This window comes from Rousettus aegyptiacus, unplaced genomic scaffold (assembly GCF_014176215.1).
Source record: "Rousettus aegyptiacus isolate mRouAeg1 unplaced genomic scaffold, mRouAeg1.p scaffold_m13_p_1, whole genome shotgun sequence".
Classification (NCBI taxonomy): domain Eukaryota; kingdom Metazoa; phylum Chordata; class Mammalia; order Chiroptera; family Pteropodidae; genus Rousettus; species Rousettus aegyptiacus.
This window is the reverse complement of record NW_023416284.1, coordinates 117,552,134-117,569,882: the sequence shown is the minus strand read 5'-3', so window position 1 is coordinate 117,569,882 and position 17,749 is coordinate 117,552,134. Positions and strand designations below refer to the sequence as shown.

Genomic DNA, 17,749 nt, shown 5'->3' with positions numbered 1-17,749 from the left:
TTTTATGAGACTTCTGACTACTTCTCACACTTTCTGGGTCAAATCGAATAAAACTGTATTTTATTTGTTCATTTCTGTGTATATATTTATTTATTTATTTTTGTGTTTGATAGGGTCATAAAGGGGCTAAAGGAGAAATTGGTGAACCTGGAAGACAAGGTCACAAGGTAAGAAAAATGAGTATTTAGTGGGTAAATTGTGATTACAAGATAGTGATCATTTTTATTATAAGGAATGATAAGAAGTAATCAAACATGATATTTTACCCTTCCTTTTCAAATGATGATAGACAAGTTCTCAGTAGATGCATCAATAATCTGACTAAGCATAATATTCTAATGTTCAGTTATAAAAAATAAAGAAAGCACCATACATTTTTATTCTTTTCTGTACTGCTACCCCTTGCTTTCTCTTTCAAGTCAGGCACACTCAGCTTTTTTCCTTCATGTTTTTGATAGTCAAACATTATTCATTTTTTTATTCTACTAAAAATTTTATGACAAGTGTTACTAGCAGAAAGAGAAGTTGGCAATTGGCTGATAGTTTTTCATCTTAAGCTCTGAAATAATTTATTTGTCTATTTCTGACTTTATTTCAATATAACTTAGATTTGACTAATCTGGAAGTTTAGTCTTATGCTATGGTATGGATAGAAATATGAAATTCATGGCACAACTTGCATTGAGGCTGGCATATCCTGAAGAAAACCAAGGCTGAAATTTACAGCAAAATGGCTTACTTGCCCTTTTTTCATCTATTAGTGTAATCTCCTTTAAGTGTCTAAGAATTCTACTGTAGAGTAGAATTTTTGTCCCTGTTAATTCTATAGTATTTTCCAGAGTCAGACTATTCCTATTAATGCAGGTCCTCTAGATTTTGTTGACTATGTCCTTCTGCACCTTTATTGGGTAGTGGCAATTTATTAATATCTTCAGGTATTAATACCCTCAAACTCCTTAATAAAAATTAGTCTACTGCACAACCTCAGGCAATTAGGATAAATAAACTAATTTCTTTAATCTTATTATAGTTTTAACATTTATTTTTAAAGTTTTATTTTATTACTTAGGCTTCTAAATTTGTTATTTAATTAAGGCATTTTATTTATCTGGAATATAACAGTTGGGTTCTTAAGGTCTAATTACAGAAAACAGAAAAAAGTTGAGTAGTTTTGAAATTTTTCTGCATATCTATTCCTCTATTGAATCTTAAAATTTACAATTTTAAAAATTCAAGAAATATTTATTAAGTACCTGCTGGGTGCCAGTGTTTATTCTAAGTGAAGGAACACAGAAATGAAAAAAAAATATTTCCAATCACAGGAGACTGGCTAAAGTAAGTGTGACATATTCATATAATAGAATATTATTTTATCACAAAAATAGGTATATAAGAATATTAAATTGCACCAAAAGATATTCACGAGGTAATACCTGTAGTAAAGGAGATTTAGACTTCTGTTATTTTCGATGCCATGCACCCCTTCCTTCTTCTTTTGGTGATCCCTTTTCTTTGGGTAACTTCTACTCTCCCATCCCATGGGATCTGGTGATGAAGCTGCCAATTAGAATATCTCTCCACTCTCTCCAGGAACTCAGTATTTTTGATACCTATGTAGGTTAATTATCTGGACTCTCAAATTTGGTTTGGCCTTTAATGAGGAACCTGCAAATTGTTTTGGTATGTAAGGTAATTGGCTTAAATTTCCATTGCAGATTACTGAAAACTCCTTTAATTTATTTCACATGTTTGTGTCACTTAAAACTTTCAGTGGTGTCTTTGAAAATTGAGGTGTGAAAATAGGATGACGATAGCTTATTGAACAATAAACTTTGAAAGGGCTAATAGATGCATTGAACTATAAAATTGAAAGTAGAATGATGAAGAATTAAGAGAGTAGGGGACTGAAGTTTACATTCAAATTCACAATTCTGCCTTGAATTTGCTCAATAAATTAGTATTTTTAAAATTGATTGTGCATATAGGAATGAATAGTCAAAACTTTTTTGGTAAAATGATAAATTGCTACTTCTAAATTTGTTATTTAACTTCATGGTATTGATTAGTTGTGTGCTGGTCACCTACTGGTGAAATATTTAAATCAACACATTACTCTCAGGTTTATCAATATCCCAAACTCTGCTAATGAAAATTTATGGTGAACGTATCAATCACTTTTGTTTTTGTAATTAGGTAGGGAAATATAAGTAGCATTTAATTACACACATCTGTTGATTATCCACTCCATGAACTAGCTAATTCACCAGCTTTCCCATTGGGACTACCTCTCTTTACTGTCAATCATATGTTCTTATGGAATATAATCTGAATATAATTATGACACTAAAACCACTATCTAAGACTCTCATAATTCACTCAGAAATCAAGTATAAATTATTTAGGTATAACAGTTCTTTGTGTCATATGCTCAAAGAAAGAAAGAGACTTATTATACTTTATATTTTACATCTAATATTCTATATTAACACTTTTGTTAAATTTTCTGTATCTGTGTGTGTGTGTGTGTGTGTGTGTGTGAGAGAGAGAGAGAGAGAGAGAGAGAGAATCTCTAAATACATGGTATATAGTCTGTGGAGCAGCAAGAATATTGTGAATCAAAACATGAAATAAACAATAGAAACAGATTTTTCTTTAACACTTTTACATACTATTAAAAATGAAGAATTTTTCTCATAATTAACTCCATAATTTAAGATTCCTATTATCACAGAACTGTAGGGAAGTGTATCTATTGTAAAAAGTAAAATCCTTGTCAGAAGGAAAATAATTTTTTTTTTTTTTCAGAATCAATGCAAAATTTTTTTTCTATAAAAAAAGAGCAGTTGAATTTCCTTTTGGACTATATTAACATTTAAAAGTGCATAAGAGGTTGTAAAACTAATATCAAAAAGTCAAAACAATAATTATTTCGAAAATGTAATAGAAGATTCCATTGGCAATAGCTACTAGTCACAATACCTTAGAAAAAATGTAAGAAATATTTAACACTAAGATGAAGAAAAAAATGAAACTTTATTGATGAAAAGGAAAATAAAAAAAATTGACTAAATAGGAAGATAAACCGAATTCCAAGATGAAAAAATTCAGTATTATAAAGATTCTAATTCTCTACATATTAATCTATTAATTTAATTCAGTCTAATTACAAAGCTAGTATTTTTGTGAAGATCTGGCCAACAATCCTTAAGTTCATCTGAAAGAGTAAACATTTAGAAAAACTGAAATTTAAGAGTAATTGTAAATGAAAAATAAAGGTAAAGGAATTCTTTCTATCTGAGATTAAGATATTTTATAAAACTTCAATAATTAAAATGTGGTATTGGTAACATCATACAGCAGATCAGTAGAGTAGAATAGGAGGTCTAGAAAAAGTATGTTTAACAATTAGTATATGTTAAAGATGAATTCCCCAACCGACGTGGGGAAAATCTACTATTCAATATGTGATATTGGAGCAAGTGGCCAATTACCAGGAAAAAAGAAAAAGAGATTAATATCTTATATTTTACATCAAAATAAATTACTGATAAAGATTTCTATTTATAAAATTAAATTTTAATATTTCCACAAGTAAAATGTGGAAAAATATTGATATCTTGGGGCAGAGAAAACTTTTCTATGAATGACATCAAAGGTATAAACCATGGAAAGAAAGACTGATTTAAATCCATTTAAAAATTTGCATATGGTACAAAAGTTATAAGAAAAGTTAAAAATAAAAATCATGATTAAATAATATTATAATTTATGGAAAAATTGTATAGTATGATCATATTTTCCTAATAACCCCTTGCTACACACACATTTGGAACCTGAATGCATACTTGTTTTCCCCTGCTCCTCCCCCCATCCCTTCCACCCCTGTTTTTAGAGAAACATCTAAAACGTTACTGGTATTCAGTCATAGGCTTTCACTAATATGCAGAAATTAAGGAACAAAAAGAATAAAGAAATCGAAGACAGACTCACAATTGGGACAATTGGGTGATGGCGGTGGGCGGGGTGTGAGGGCTGGGAGAAAGGTGTAAAGGTTTAAAGAAATACAAATAAGTAATTGATAGAAGGTCACAGAGGTGGGGATCATGGCATAGGGAATGCAGTCAGCACTAATGTAATGGAGAGGTGGAGAGCCAGAGAGAAGATTGAGTAATCATGGGGATTGTTTCATAAACTGTGCAAATGCCTAGCCAATGTACTGTGTATTTGAAACTAATAAAAAAAAGATTCATACATGAGAAAAATTTTCTTATTAAAAAATGTTATTGGTATTTATAATCGAAAGGTGAATTTTGGGCGACTTTATACGTATATGTCTCTATTTTCTGAATGTTCTACAACTAATATGGATTTTCATGGAAATAACTTTTTATAGTATATTAGAATAATTCAGGGGATGCCAAGTGAATTTAGAATATGCTGGTTTCAACTGAGTCTACTTCTATGTTCATTTGCTAGAATAATACTTGGTGTGCTTTCTGTTGCTTTTTAGGGTGAAGAAGGTGACCAGGGGGAACCAGGAGAAGTTGGAGCTCAGGGACCTCCAGTAAAGTATTTTAAAAAATACATTTAACTAGATATACACATATTCTTTTCTTCATTCCATTTGGAATATTTTCTGTTTAGAATTTGGATTAACAATATTATATTAACACAATATTCTCTATTTTTCCACCAAGGCAGCATTAGAAGATTATCATTTTTTTCAAAATGGGAAGGGGCCCCCATTGTACATTCAAGCACTGTTTTAACAGAAAAATTCTACTTAAAATTACATACATTCATTTACTAGATTTCAACACTAGGCAATATGAAAGAAAATATTGAACACAAGAGGATGATATATATTTTTTTATGTTCTGTGTTACTATCATGTGATATAATGAGAAAATTTTGTGTATCCTGAATATGCAGCAGGTATATCATCTACTGGATTTAATGTAGCTTATGCCAGCATGTAATCATTATAATTAGAACATTCTTAATTGCTCAAAATCATGTCTTTTAATAAAAAGTCGATCCCTTGTGCTTTGGCACATTGTTACAATAATATGCACAGTGAGATAATTGGAGTCATAGGCATACTTCAATTTAAAATGTTTGTTAAATCAGAATTTTCATTACTTTTGCATACCAAAGTGGAATGTTACACTTTTTTTTCTTGTTACAATGAGTAATAACAATTATGAAAATAATAATTTCAGAATAGTCATTGAACATTGCAGCTAGCCAAGGCATGGATTGTGTAAAAAACAAGCTTGGGTCTCGTTCAGAGAAACTAGAGTTAGAGAAGATAAACATAGGGCTACCCTTCCTTCGCCTGCTCTGCTCTCTCTGCACAACTGGCCTTTTATAAAGGGTTCAGAGAGCTTATGGGAAATCAAGCTAAAGGAAACACTGCTGAGAATCCGTAAGAAACGGCCTCGGCTTTTAAGCCACATGAAAACTTTAAGAGAATCTGTAGGAGTCCAAAGTGTTCCAGAAACTTCCCTTCCCAGAGCCTTTGATACGAAACAATAAGGAGATAAACTGTTTGGCAGGTGGGAGATAGAGCTAGTGTAAGAGATGTATGCTTTTTTTTCTTTTTTTTTTTTAATGAAAATCTGGTAGGAACTTAAAAAGTTATTTTTAAAGCCATTTCTAAAGGATTTTGCAAGCAGCATTTAAAAAAGTGTTTTCATGGATTAAGGATCTCTGTAGATTGCTACATGACTCGGGTAGTCCATTGGGAAATATTGTTAGTGCTTGCTAACCTTCTGGTGTTTGGGAGTGAATATGCCAAACTGTTTCTGTAAGATTCACAGATTTTTACTTTTTAAATGTGAATCTATATAATCACAGATTTCTTTTTTTAAAAATACTTTTGGGAACATTTATACACAAGCTCTGCCCTTCAAAGTAGTCACCTCGAGAGACGATATGTGGCATTCTCATGTCGCTACTATGAATCAAATATTTTTGGAATTCATTTTTGTAGCATTACCTTCAAAAAAGCAGTTTTAAGCTGATATTGGAGTCATAGGCATACTTCAATTTAAAGTATATCCTAAGTGGATTTCCTAAACTGGATCATCCTGGACATTTGTTTCTCACGTCATTCTCAAATGATCTACACGGAATTTGTGACTGACCTGGATGCATAGTTGGCCATGGAATTGCCACATTTTCTCCAAGTGACAACACAAAGGAAAAAACTGGCCTACAGTTACTTTGTCTTAAGCTAGCTGCAGTGGACAGTTAGCAAGTTGTTCAGAAGTAGCTACCTCACTTTCCCGATAGAGCGTCATCCACTGTGGTTCCCAAGGGAGCTCTTAGGCTCATCCTTTACAGTAGGGTCCCCAGCCCCCAGGCTGTGGACCTATATGGTCCATGGCCTGTTAGGAACTGAGCTACACAGCAGGAGATAGGCAGCCAGCAAGGGAGCGAAGCTTCATCTGTATTTGCAGGCACTCCTTAGAGCTAGCATTGCCTAGGCCCTCAGCTCTACCTTGGATCATCAGGCATTAGATTCTCATAGGAGCACCAGTACCAGGTTCAAGAAAGGTTGGGGACCGCTGTGCAGGATCTGTTGTTGGAGCCCTGCTACTCTGCGGCCAGAGTCAAGAACATGAACATTTCAGTATTGAGAGGGGTACAAGAAATCACCCCCACATCCTCATTTTTACGATTAACCACTTCCATGCCTGAGATGGGGTGTTGCCCCTAGCTGGAGGTCGGAATGCCTTTATTATAGAAATAATGTAATGATTAGTGACTACAAGTGGTTAATGAAGACTCTTGCTCCATTTATGGGTCATAAGTTTTGTCAGTTAGCCTGGGAACCTAATAGCTTTTAACGGCCTATGTTGGGGATGAAAAATTATTTCATGATCTAAAATCACAACCGTGTTACATGTAATCAAGTTACAAACCATGAAGGAGGTGGAAATGGCAGTATATTCTGTATATGGGTTAAAAGATAAGTCAAATACATTGCCATAATTCTCTTATGCTAATGATATTTACTTTTTTTGTTGTCAGTAATTGTTCCAACTCCATGTTTGTATAAATTTTCAGAATTTTAGAAAAGGGTTACCCATCAGAAGAATTCTCCTTGAATTTTTCCCCCTAAACTAAAAATGTTCATCTATATAACGGCACTGTTTCTTAGTGTTACATTTGGTTATGATAACTTCTTTTTCTGGATCAATTTTCGTGATGAGGTAAATAAATGTGTGCTTCAATTATAATAATTTACTTTTCTTTTTTACGTTTCCAGGGAGCTCAAGGATTGAGAGGCATCACTGGTATAGCTGGGGCCAAAGGGGAAAAAGTAAGATGATCATAATAACATAATATCAAAATGTGTTAATGTTTAAATTTTTCTCCATTTAAAAATATCTTATCTTCAGCAACATCACTTTTTACTCTTTATTTGGTGCTTTGTTGAAATTTTGGTTAGGTTCTTGCATTTCTATTATAAACATAGATGATACATATGAGTATTATACACGATACTTGTCATGTATTACATATTTTAAATAGATACATAGGAATAAGCTGGGCTTTTTTTTTTTTATCACTTTATCATTATCCATAGTTTATACCAATAGCACTGATGTGGTACCTGGAGAGCGAGGTTAAGATAGACTATGACAGAAAGGGATGAGAGAGGGCAGGACACCGGCAAGGACACTAGGGGCATTAGTGGCTCTCCTGTCAAACTAATCACTGAGCTCTGCCCTCAGTAGGGACCATACACTTTTGGTCAGAGTTCACTAACCTGTTCTTCACCTGGTCTCAGACACCAGAGTCTCCTAGCATTTCCATAGCAAGACACTTTGCAAGATGTTGGGGAGATTCAAAGAGGAATAAGGACTTGAGCAAGTTTGTTATGTATTGGAAGAAAACAGATAGTTAATTACAATGAAAATGAGAGAGACATACATTTGAGGGAAAGTGGTATGAGAGAGTGAAGACTATGTGGCTAACCTTGATGAGGGAACTGGGAGGGATCACGAAGGAGGTGGCATCAGGAGAATGTCAGGCCTAGAAGGATGAGGCATTGCCATTGGCAGAGGATGGAGACCAGGGAATGCTTGCCTGAGTGAGTATCATAAGCAAAAACAATGGAAACCTGAAGGTTCTTGATGTGCTCAGGAATGGTTTGTTTGTTTGTTTGTTTGTTTGCTCTGTATGTGCATGTGCTGTATAAAGGGGTGTGTCAAGCTTCTCCAGCAGATTTTAAGAAAATGGTTACCACTTCTTAGAAAATATGTTAGGAAATCCAATTTGCAGGTACCAGAAAAAAAAAAAAGACACTTTTATCCATCATCACTTCTGATTCTCATCTCATTTTCTTTAAAAGGTTTATGGCTAATTTGTGTCATTCCATGCAGAAGCACAGAGCCTTTTATTAACGACTAAATAAGAGTAACTTGCACATTGTAGGTGCTCAGTAAATAAAAATTAAATATTTTTTAAAGAGATGCACATTTTTGTGACTTAAAAGATTTTATGAATAATTTCTTCAATTTCATTTTTTAAGCCTCTTTCTTTGTCTCTTCTAGGAATTCTCATTTTCTGCCTGCTTTCTCCTTACATTTCCTCTGGAATATTTCTTTTCTAAAAACACTGTACTTTAAAAATATGTTTATATTTTTATATTTATCTTTTCTTAAGTAACATTTTTTATGTAACTCTTCTGTTATTAAATAACGGATCCCATTCATTTTGAAGTTGCAGACACCTAGGCCTTTTATTTTTCTGGGTTTAAATCATCTCCTAATATATATGACCTCTCAGTTTGAAACCATTACTGTTCTTGAGATGCTCTTGACTCGAGGTATTTTTCTACTTGGTATTTTTCAAAATTTCTCATTTCCTTTGATTTCTGTCAAATTGCTTTTAATAATAATAATAATAAAAGCTCTTCTCATGAACTCAGACCCATGGAGTGGTTACCTAGTAACAGCAGTTTGAATCTGAGCTCCTGCTGAACAGCAATAAGAGAGAGAGAGAGGGCGAGTACATCAAAGCTGTTTCTATAATGCAAAGGCTGGGTGCCGCTCTCACAGCTCACGGTGAATGATGAATTCAAGGTCTTTTTTAGGTCTTCCAAACCTCTTCTTCCCTGGTGAATGTGGAATGCCTTCTGCTCTGTTCTAGTGTTTAGGGATCAAAGAATTTCAAGGCTCTGTGGTACCTCTGCTTCAGTTGTGTTCTGTCTTTGATTCTACCTGTGTCTGAACCTCCTATCAAAGATTTTCTAATTTTTAATTCTTACCACAGACACTGTCCATCTGGTTTTCTTGGCCTGACATCTATCCGATATTCTTTTGACTGTTTACCATTTATTTTATTGTCTCCCCCATCTCAACCCTGTTCTTTAGGAGATGGCCTGCTCGCTTCAGTTACCCTTCTGCCTTCTCATTCATTTAGTTGAAGAGAAAAAGATTTAAAGAAGTGGGTTGTATTTTGTCATGTAGCATATGTAGAGAACACTAAAAAAATCCCATAATTTTGTTTCAAAATCATATTTTAATTTTATAATGAAAATGAGGGGGATATGTACAATATATATAACCAAGTTAAAGATAATTTCAAGATAATTAGATTTATAAAACTTCGTAGTTCTTATGCTGTCATCACTTGGCAGGGTAAATTTGTTTTTAAGAGAATAGATCAACTACTGTATGCAAACGGAACTTAACATCTATTCAGGTTGGAAGAGGGGATGCTCAAATTCTTGTTACAATTCGTCCTTCCAAATCACATGGCTGGATTTCTTACTCTGATTCTTGGTAGAAATGGAAAGTCCCAGAAATCCCTCCCATGGCTATAGCAGCAGTAGAGTCCATGGCAGCTTTTTTGGATGTCTCCTTGGTCTTCACCATTAATAAGTTCCCATAGGAATCCTGAGAATCCTGGAGGGTGGCTGCCAAACCTCTTGTAGGTTTTACAAGTTCCCTAATTAAGTACCAGTGTTTTTAGTTCATATTAACAACCAAGAATGGATGCAGTGTTAACTTAAAATATCCAGAGTGGTATCAAAGATTGGGTGTTTTTGTAGGAAGAGATATAAACTAGTGTTTACATAGTTCACATGTCTTAACTACTCTTTGGAGTTCACTGATGAAGAATATATGTTACAAACACAGAACCTCCTCTTTATCTGGCTATTGAAATTCTTTAGAAAAACTGATGTGCTCCTTTAACATATATGACTAATCTGAATTTTTTTTTTTTTTCAGGGTGCTCGGGGCCTAGATGGAGAACCTGGGCCTCAAGGTATTCCTGGTGCACCTGTAAGTTTTCTTTTTACAAAACCTAATGATAGGGTTTTTTTTTTTTTTTTTTTTTTTAGCAATGATCAACAATAGATTTTTTGCTATATGTATGTGTGTGTGCAAGCATCTTTTACATCTGAGTAACTGAAGTGGAAAAATGAGCAATTGTTTTTATATGCATTAAAAATTTTTTAATTAAGGAAAACATCTCTTTCTTAGAGAAAAATGTTTCTCTGACTTCATATGGGTTTCGTCTTTCTCACAGATGAAGTTAAATTGTTAGGTTGTTATATTTGCTGTGTTTTCCTTGTGTTTTGGTTGCCAAGATGCTTAGAGTCACAGTAACTATCTCATTTCAAGTTCTAGGTAGTTCTATTCTTTGTTTTTCTATATTATTTCTGATCTCATTATTCCATATTTTGACTGCCATGTGTATATGTGTCATTATTATAGGCTGCCTTATGCTTCTTCTGGAAGAAAATAAGTAAAGTCATTCATTAATAATCACTTATACCACATAAAAAGTAGACAAATATTAGTAAACTAGAACTTCCAACTATTAAGGTTCTATGGTCTTGTGGGAAAGCCAGAATATAACTAAACCATACATTATAAGGTCAAGCACTAGAGCATATAGTAGAAATAATCCAAGCAAGAGGACGTTGGAGGAAGGTTGGTTTGGAAAACAGCAGAGTACAAGTAAGAAGAAGCACTGTTATTATGCTGGAGTAGGGGCTGTCACTCTCTGAAGTAGAAAGTTTCTGTTGAGAAGGTGAAATTGAAGGTAATGTAGAAACACATTGTGGAGAGTGTTTAATGCCAATCTAAGCAACAGGAACTGATCTGGTAATAATAGGAAGCCATTCCAGGTTTTAGAATAGTTAAACAATTTAACTAAACCTGTATTTTAGGAAGACACATCCTCTTATCTGTTGCCACCTATACCATATGTCAACATTAGCTTGATAACTTTAACAAAAACCATTATTATCAACTGAGGAATGAGATAATATGGAGAAAAGATTGTCAGTGACTCCAAACCTGCACTCATCATGATGGTCAATGAGAGTAGCTGATATGTAAACAGAGTTACTAATGTCAAAGTTACCTACAGAATGGATCTTAATTTTATTACACCTATACATCCAAAGAGCACAGAAGCGTTATGTATTTAAGATGAAATCAAAATACCTGTAAGCCTCAATGATCCCCATGGCAATATTATTTTTTGAGACAGTGTAATTTTTATAAAAATATTTCTTGAGCTGGGCATCTGAGATAGAGCAAAGCCATTGGCATGAAAGAGCAATAGTAAGATAATATGGATGGTGTTTTATAATTTTGAAAAGTCTATCGATAAGTAATTTTTGCTTATATTAACAAAATTTTATTTTCATACAGGGTGATCAAGGACAGCGAGGACCTCCAGGAGAAGTAGGGCCCAAGGGAGATAGAGTGAGTTCAAATTAATGTTATTCACTATAAGCATCGTGCTTTTCAGTGCCATCTGCTGATTTTGCTCACCTCTTTGATGTGTCCTAAGTATTGTGATAATTGAACATGTCTTGTCTATCCTTTTCCTTCTGCCCTGCAGGGGGCTCAAGGTTCTAGAGGAATTCCTGGCCTCCCTGGGTCCAAAGGAGACACGGTACGTCCTGAGCTGTAATCATCAAGCACATTTTTCAAAGTGATTATTAACTCATAATAAAACTTTAGAAAAGAATGTGATGGTTTTGGAGAGACAGTGTGTCTCTTTGTGTGTCTTTAGGGCCTGCCTGGTGTGGATGGCCGTGACGGGATACCTGGAATGCCCGGAACAAAGGTAGATGTGTGACTTAGTCTGAGAGTGAATAGGCCACCTCTGGCCTGGCCAGCCAAGCACAGCATTTCCATTACTACATTACTGAGAAATTTAGTTAGCTGGTTTGGGTTTTTTCCCCTCTTATTTTTGAATTAAGCATCGGCTCAAAATACTTATTACGATAGTATGTTTGCTTGATTTCTGGAATTTAGGAAAATTGTCCCGTTGATGAAAGTAGGCTGAAGGAAAGTGTGTATTTTGATTGAATTTATGTTTTAAGTCCTATCCCATACCCACCCTCCACCCTGAACTAGGTCACATTATAAAACTACACGTAAGGTCAGCTGTAGGGATAATCCTTTTACTTGGAAGCTCTTTGTCCTTCCTTTCCTTAAAAGAAATAGCAGTTCATATAGGCTTAATGATGTGATAAAAACTTTTTTTCAGGGTGAACCAGGGAAACCTGGGCCTCCTGGTGATGCCGGATTGCAGGGGTTACCTGTAAGTATTTATTTTTTTAAATGTTTATTGGTTTATATGCATACATTGATATACATAGATATAAATTTGGGGGAGAGGTCTATGGGAATGCCGCCCTGAATGAGCTTGATCCCATCTGATCTTGGACGCTAAGCAGGGTCGGGCTTGGTTAGTACTTGGATGGGAGAACACCTAGGAAGACCAGGTGCTCTAGGCATAAAAAATTTAAAAAATAAGGGAATGTAAGCTGTCAAAGTCCTTGCAATCTGTAAGGTCAACTAAGGGTTGCCTCGCCTAACAAACAAACAAACAAACAAATTTTGAGGAAATACACATTAAATAATCTGATAAGTTCTGGGTAATATATGATGCTATAATTTTACATTTTTACATTTACATTTTTGTACTTTTTCTCTGTTACTAATTATTTCTCTAACAACATACTAAGGTTTAATTTTACATTTTTCGTCTCTCTTCTTTCTTAGGTTCACTCAATCTTCCTTATGTCTTTTTATTAACCCTGAGCTGTGGTCCAGGGTCATATACTTTCTCCTACTTTTTACCTGTCCTGAAGTTCATGTTAGCCTGGTTGAGCCATAAGAGGGTTGAGAGTATGCTCTGGTACAGTGTGAGAGATAAGGTATTACGTTTTGATTATGTGCTATTTTAACTTATTCAAATTGATGTTTCCCTGCATTAATGTGGCTGAGAGTTCATATATATTATACTATCTGTATTCTTGGCTCTTCGGAGGCAAATGTTTCAAGTTAATCAGGAATATTTGATAATACTGAGGACCGGCCTCTAGTTTGCTATCTGACACTTTAAAAAATAATCAGTTAGAGACTATGAGGACTCCCACTAGCACCAAATCTTACACCCAGCATTCTCTTGTCATTTCATTTTTCTTTTTTTTCACTTAAGCTTAGGGCTTTTGATAAATACTTGTTTTCTTATCCTGTACATTAAATCATGCTGATAATAGCTCCCATTGATCTGGAAAATGGTACTAGATTATCATTTGGGAGTTCATCCTTAAAAAATAACTTTAGTTTAGAGGTAGAATTTGCTTTAAGGGCATTCAGATTTAACAAGCCAGATACACGCAGTAAAGTCATGCATTCTAAACTGTGGGTTGTTCTATAACTAACTGTTCAGAGTTGGGGAACTAGGAAGAATCTTCCTTGCACTAAAGCTTTGAGCTTGTCGTAATTCCCTTTTCTCCCAGACACTGTGCAGTGGACTTGGCATCTAACAGATTCTCAGATGAGGTGATTAAACTCATGTTCTGTGTGCATTCTTTCAGGGTGTACCTGGAATTCCTGGTGCAAAGGGTGTTGCTGGTGAAAAGGTAAAAAATGAAAACTTTTAAATTAATACTTTTATCGATTCCTTAATTCTTTTATTAATATATTTTATTTATCATTTTTGATATTTTCAACCTGCCTTTTATTTCATATTTGACTTTAAGGAGAAATCAAAAAAGCTTTTAGTCTTCAAATGCTAATCTCTTTCCCAGCTGCAGAAAGAATACTTGGACAAAGTGCTGTTGATTAAACTTTCTTCTCAAAAATATCATCTTTAGCTAGTACAAAACAGAAATTTTTATTGTTTTTTACCACTGGAAATAAGGAAGATAGTATTGTACCATAAAAATTATATGTCAGTGAATATTATTAAGATGATTTAGCTTGAACTAAAAAGATATTAGGCATCTTGTTCACACACCGATCAACTAGTGCTTGTATTCTGGCAATTAAAAATCACAGGTGAGAGAAAAAATTAAAGGGTTAATTTTAGCTTTACTTTAAATGAAATAGAAAAACTGTGAATAATGTAGAAAGTGGTCACTCTGCGTTAATATGACTGCAGCCCTCCAATCATACTAGTCCGTGGCTCTTTGAGCAGAGGCGTGCCCCAGTAAGTGGATGGTGAGAGACCGATTGTGGAGATGCCATCCCTAGACCTATGCTTTCTCTACAGCTTGCTGGCAGGGTTTTCTCAAGCACATACACTCATTTCCTCACGTTGGCATGATTCTTTATAATTTTAATAGTGTCAATGTCAAGTAAAAGGGTTCAGAGTAGTGTATCGGAGGTGAAAATGGTAAAGGGAAGATATATAATTAATGTAGCGAAGAAATAAAAATCTCATATTCTTGTCAGGCTAAAGACCTTTATTTTTTGACATTTTTGACACCTTTCCTATACTTCTGGGATAACAAAACAGTACCCTGAGTTAAAAAAAACTTTGACATATCCACCAAGAAAGAGATTCTATATCCTCCCACATTCTCAATGTGAAATTGAGAAATTAATGCTATTTAAATGTAAGAATACCCGGTCTGGGTAAGACAAGTTGATGATTAGTCTTACTTACTGTCTGAATTATGTTATGTTTACCTTTAGGGTAACACAGGTGCTCCAGGGAAGCCTGGTCAGTTGGGGAATTCGGGCAAACCGGTAAGATGCCACAGCTACCATTCCACACGCTATAACCTGTTGTCATCACTAAGCAAAGTAATGTTAACTATCTCTCTACCTGCCTTACTCATAACAGGGCCAACAAGGGCCACCTGGAGAGGTGGGACCCCGAGGACCACGAGGACTTCCTGTGAGTATTCCTTTTCTGTAGCACCTTCCCAAAGTGCCTTCTTAGGGCTTTGTGGGGCATTCCTCCATCTGTTCATTCATTCATTCATTCATTCATTCATTCATCCATCCATGACTACTTTCTGATGTTTGAGCATGTAGTAGTCCAGATAGACAATGAAATGGGAAATTTATTTAGATATATAACATGTTCGTTTTTCAATAAGTGGAAACAAAAATGAAGTATTTAAGGAAAGCAAGGTGACCCTTTCTGCTCTCATCCCATGTTAAAGGAAATATTCAATTGTATGGCTATACCACATTTTCTTCATTTATTCACCCATTGATGGACATTTGAGTTGTTTCCACTTTTTGGCCTTGATGAATAATGATGTGATGTACATTTTCCTCCATATTTTTGTGTAGACATATATTTTTATTTCGTTTGAATACATACCCAAGAGTGGAATTCCTGGGTCATGTGGTAAATCTATGTGTAATCTTTTAAGAAACTTCCAGACTTCTTTTAGTTGAGTTTGTAAATGTCTATTTTGCAGCAAATATAGCAATGTATGTTTCCTCACTAGATACCATTGAACACTTAGAGAGAAACTGATTCTGGAATTAAGCATATGCTCTTAAATTTAACTTTAAAAAATTCTCCCTGGCCTTCTAAGTTCTGTTTCTTTGAAAGTCTGCAAAGAAAAAGAACGCCAGGTGAGAACATAGAAGCATTTCCAAACGTCATCGTTACTTACTTCTTTAAAAGCATTTCTTGAGCATGCTGAATGAGGATTTTCATGCTTTAGAAAAGTGAAGTATTCCAGGTGTCCTGTGACATGAAAGTGTTTCGCTTCTCACAGATGCGTGTCAACTGACCTCTATCAGGTGGTTTCCAGAAGTTCCTCTATAGCCAAAGAAACTAGCTCCTGCTCCTAATTATGATCCTGGATCTCTCACTCATCACTTATTTTTTTCTTCTCTCTTGTTTGAAGCCTGTGAATTTCTAATTAGAATATGTTCTTTAAATTGACTGTCAAAGCAGTGAGGTTATTGCTAGGTCACATTTCTAAAACAATAAAGATGCTATATGACTGGTCCAGAAAGATGTAACAGTGGGGGAGAGAGGCCCTGGAACTTTGAGAGTGGTGACCATTATGTCTAGTGTTCACTTTATAGATCAGAATACTGACTATAGTTGAAGGAGCACCTGCTGTATGCCAGGATCACTGAACAAAAAAAGTGACACAGGTAAAGAGGGCTTGGCCCATCACCAGTAAGTGCCATGAATGTATAAAGTAATGAACTAGAGGCAGAACTGCAGAAGGAGGTGAGGTGGTGTGTGTGTGTGTGTGCGCGCGTGTGTGTTAACATTCTAATGAGAGAGAAAGCAGATCAGAGGAACTTATGCCTGTGTAAGGCTTGGAGCCTAATTCAGGTTTTGCTTTTTGAGTTTTTGTAAGAGTCCATATTGTTCCTGTCACTGAGGCTCAAAGTTGTGGTGTTCTTTCTCCATCACATTTCCTTTCTCCAGTAGGACCTGTTGCTTCTATTGCCCCCTTTTCAAGGTCTCTTATATATGACTCTTTTTGAAGCCCATTTGTACCACCCCGGTTCCGATCATTAACTGCTGCTGGGATTATTGCATTCATCTTCTGATTTGCTTTCCAGGGTCCAGTCCTTCCTTCCTCCACCAATGTTTCCTGACAGGATTCTCTTGGTATTATGGCTGGGACAGTATTTTGTTCTTTAGGACTCTTGTACATTGCAGGGTGTCTGGCATCTGTAACCTCCACTGCAGAATTCCAGTAATGTCTTCACAGTCATGGTAACAAACAAAAACATCTGACACAGTTCCCAAGCCCTGGAGAACGATAATACTCCCAGTCTGGACACGCTGCTGTTTTGGTCTCCCCATAGTACAGCTTCCATCATCACTTCTCTTCTCCATTTAAAAATCTTCAACGGATCTCCACTGACAATAATGGAAAGTGGAAAATCCTGAACTGTCTGTTTATCCCTTAGTTTTACTTCCCATTTTTGTCTTGCTCAAACTCTGTGTTCAAATCAAGCTGGACTCCATGCTAATTCTCAAATACCCTCTGCACTTCTTTAGCCTACCCTTTTCCTTTTGTTGTGCCCTGCAATTAGATGGCTTTCTTTTTCATGTCTCTGACTCGGTTTCCCATTTGCCTTCTTAGATAAAATTGAAATGTTAATTCTACAACGAAATTATCTCTAATTATGCCCCATCACCTAGATAGAAGTGTCCTTATTCTGAACCCCATAACCCTTGACCCCTCTTTGCCCCATGCTGTGGAAAGAGCAGGAGGGCAGACCACATCTGATCCACCTCTTTTGTCTTACATCAGGATCAGGATCTGCTATAAGGTAGTGGTCAATAAATATTTCTTGAAAAGAATTAAGTTGGAGATATAATCTTCCTATCCTGCTTATGTTGGTAATAATTGATTTCTCAGCTACTATAAATTTTTCAGAAAAGTGTCATGAGATGTTGTAACATTATAGTTCTGGAACAGAATTTCAACACCAAATCTCCTTACTGAAAGATACATTTGTTCTTTCACCCT

At 35.2% G+C, this 17,749-nt stretch overlaps 1 protein-coding gene and 1 pseudogene across 2 annotated transcripts in view; both read left to right on the top strand.

Annotated features, from left to right (window-relative positions):
- COL9A1 (collagen type IX alpha 1 chain) overlaps positions 1–17,749 on the top strand; it is an 83,648-nt gene that overhangs the window by 35,284 nt on the left and 30,615 nt on the right. The window contains exons 12-22 of one of the 2 annotated variants that reach the window (XM_036219137.1): positions 114–167; positions 4,511–4,564; positions 7,277–7,330; positions 10,251–10,304; positions 11,688–11,741; positions 11,881–11,934; positions 12,055–12,108; positions 12,535–12,588; positions 13,874–13,918; positions 14,976–15,029; positions 15,127–15,180. In XM_036219137.1, coding sequence (XP_036075030.1) covers positions 114–167; positions 4,511–4,564; positions 7,277–7,330; positions 10,251–10,304; positions 11,688–11,741; positions 11,881–11,934; positions 12,055–12,108; positions 12,535–12,588; positions 13,874–13,918; positions 14,976–15,029; positions 15,127–15,180 — 585 coding nt within the window. The remainder of the gene's footprint in view (positions 1–113; positions 168–4,510; positions 4,565–7,276; positions 7,331–10,250; positions 10,305–11,687; positions 11,742–11,880; positions 11,935–12,054; positions 12,109–12,534; positions 12,589–13,873; positions 13,919–14,975; positions 15,030–15,126; positions 15,181–17,749) is intronic. The other variant, XM_036219140.1, reaches the window with a different exon arrangement.
- Positions 12,666–12,784, top strand: LOC118605166 (annotated as a pseudogene).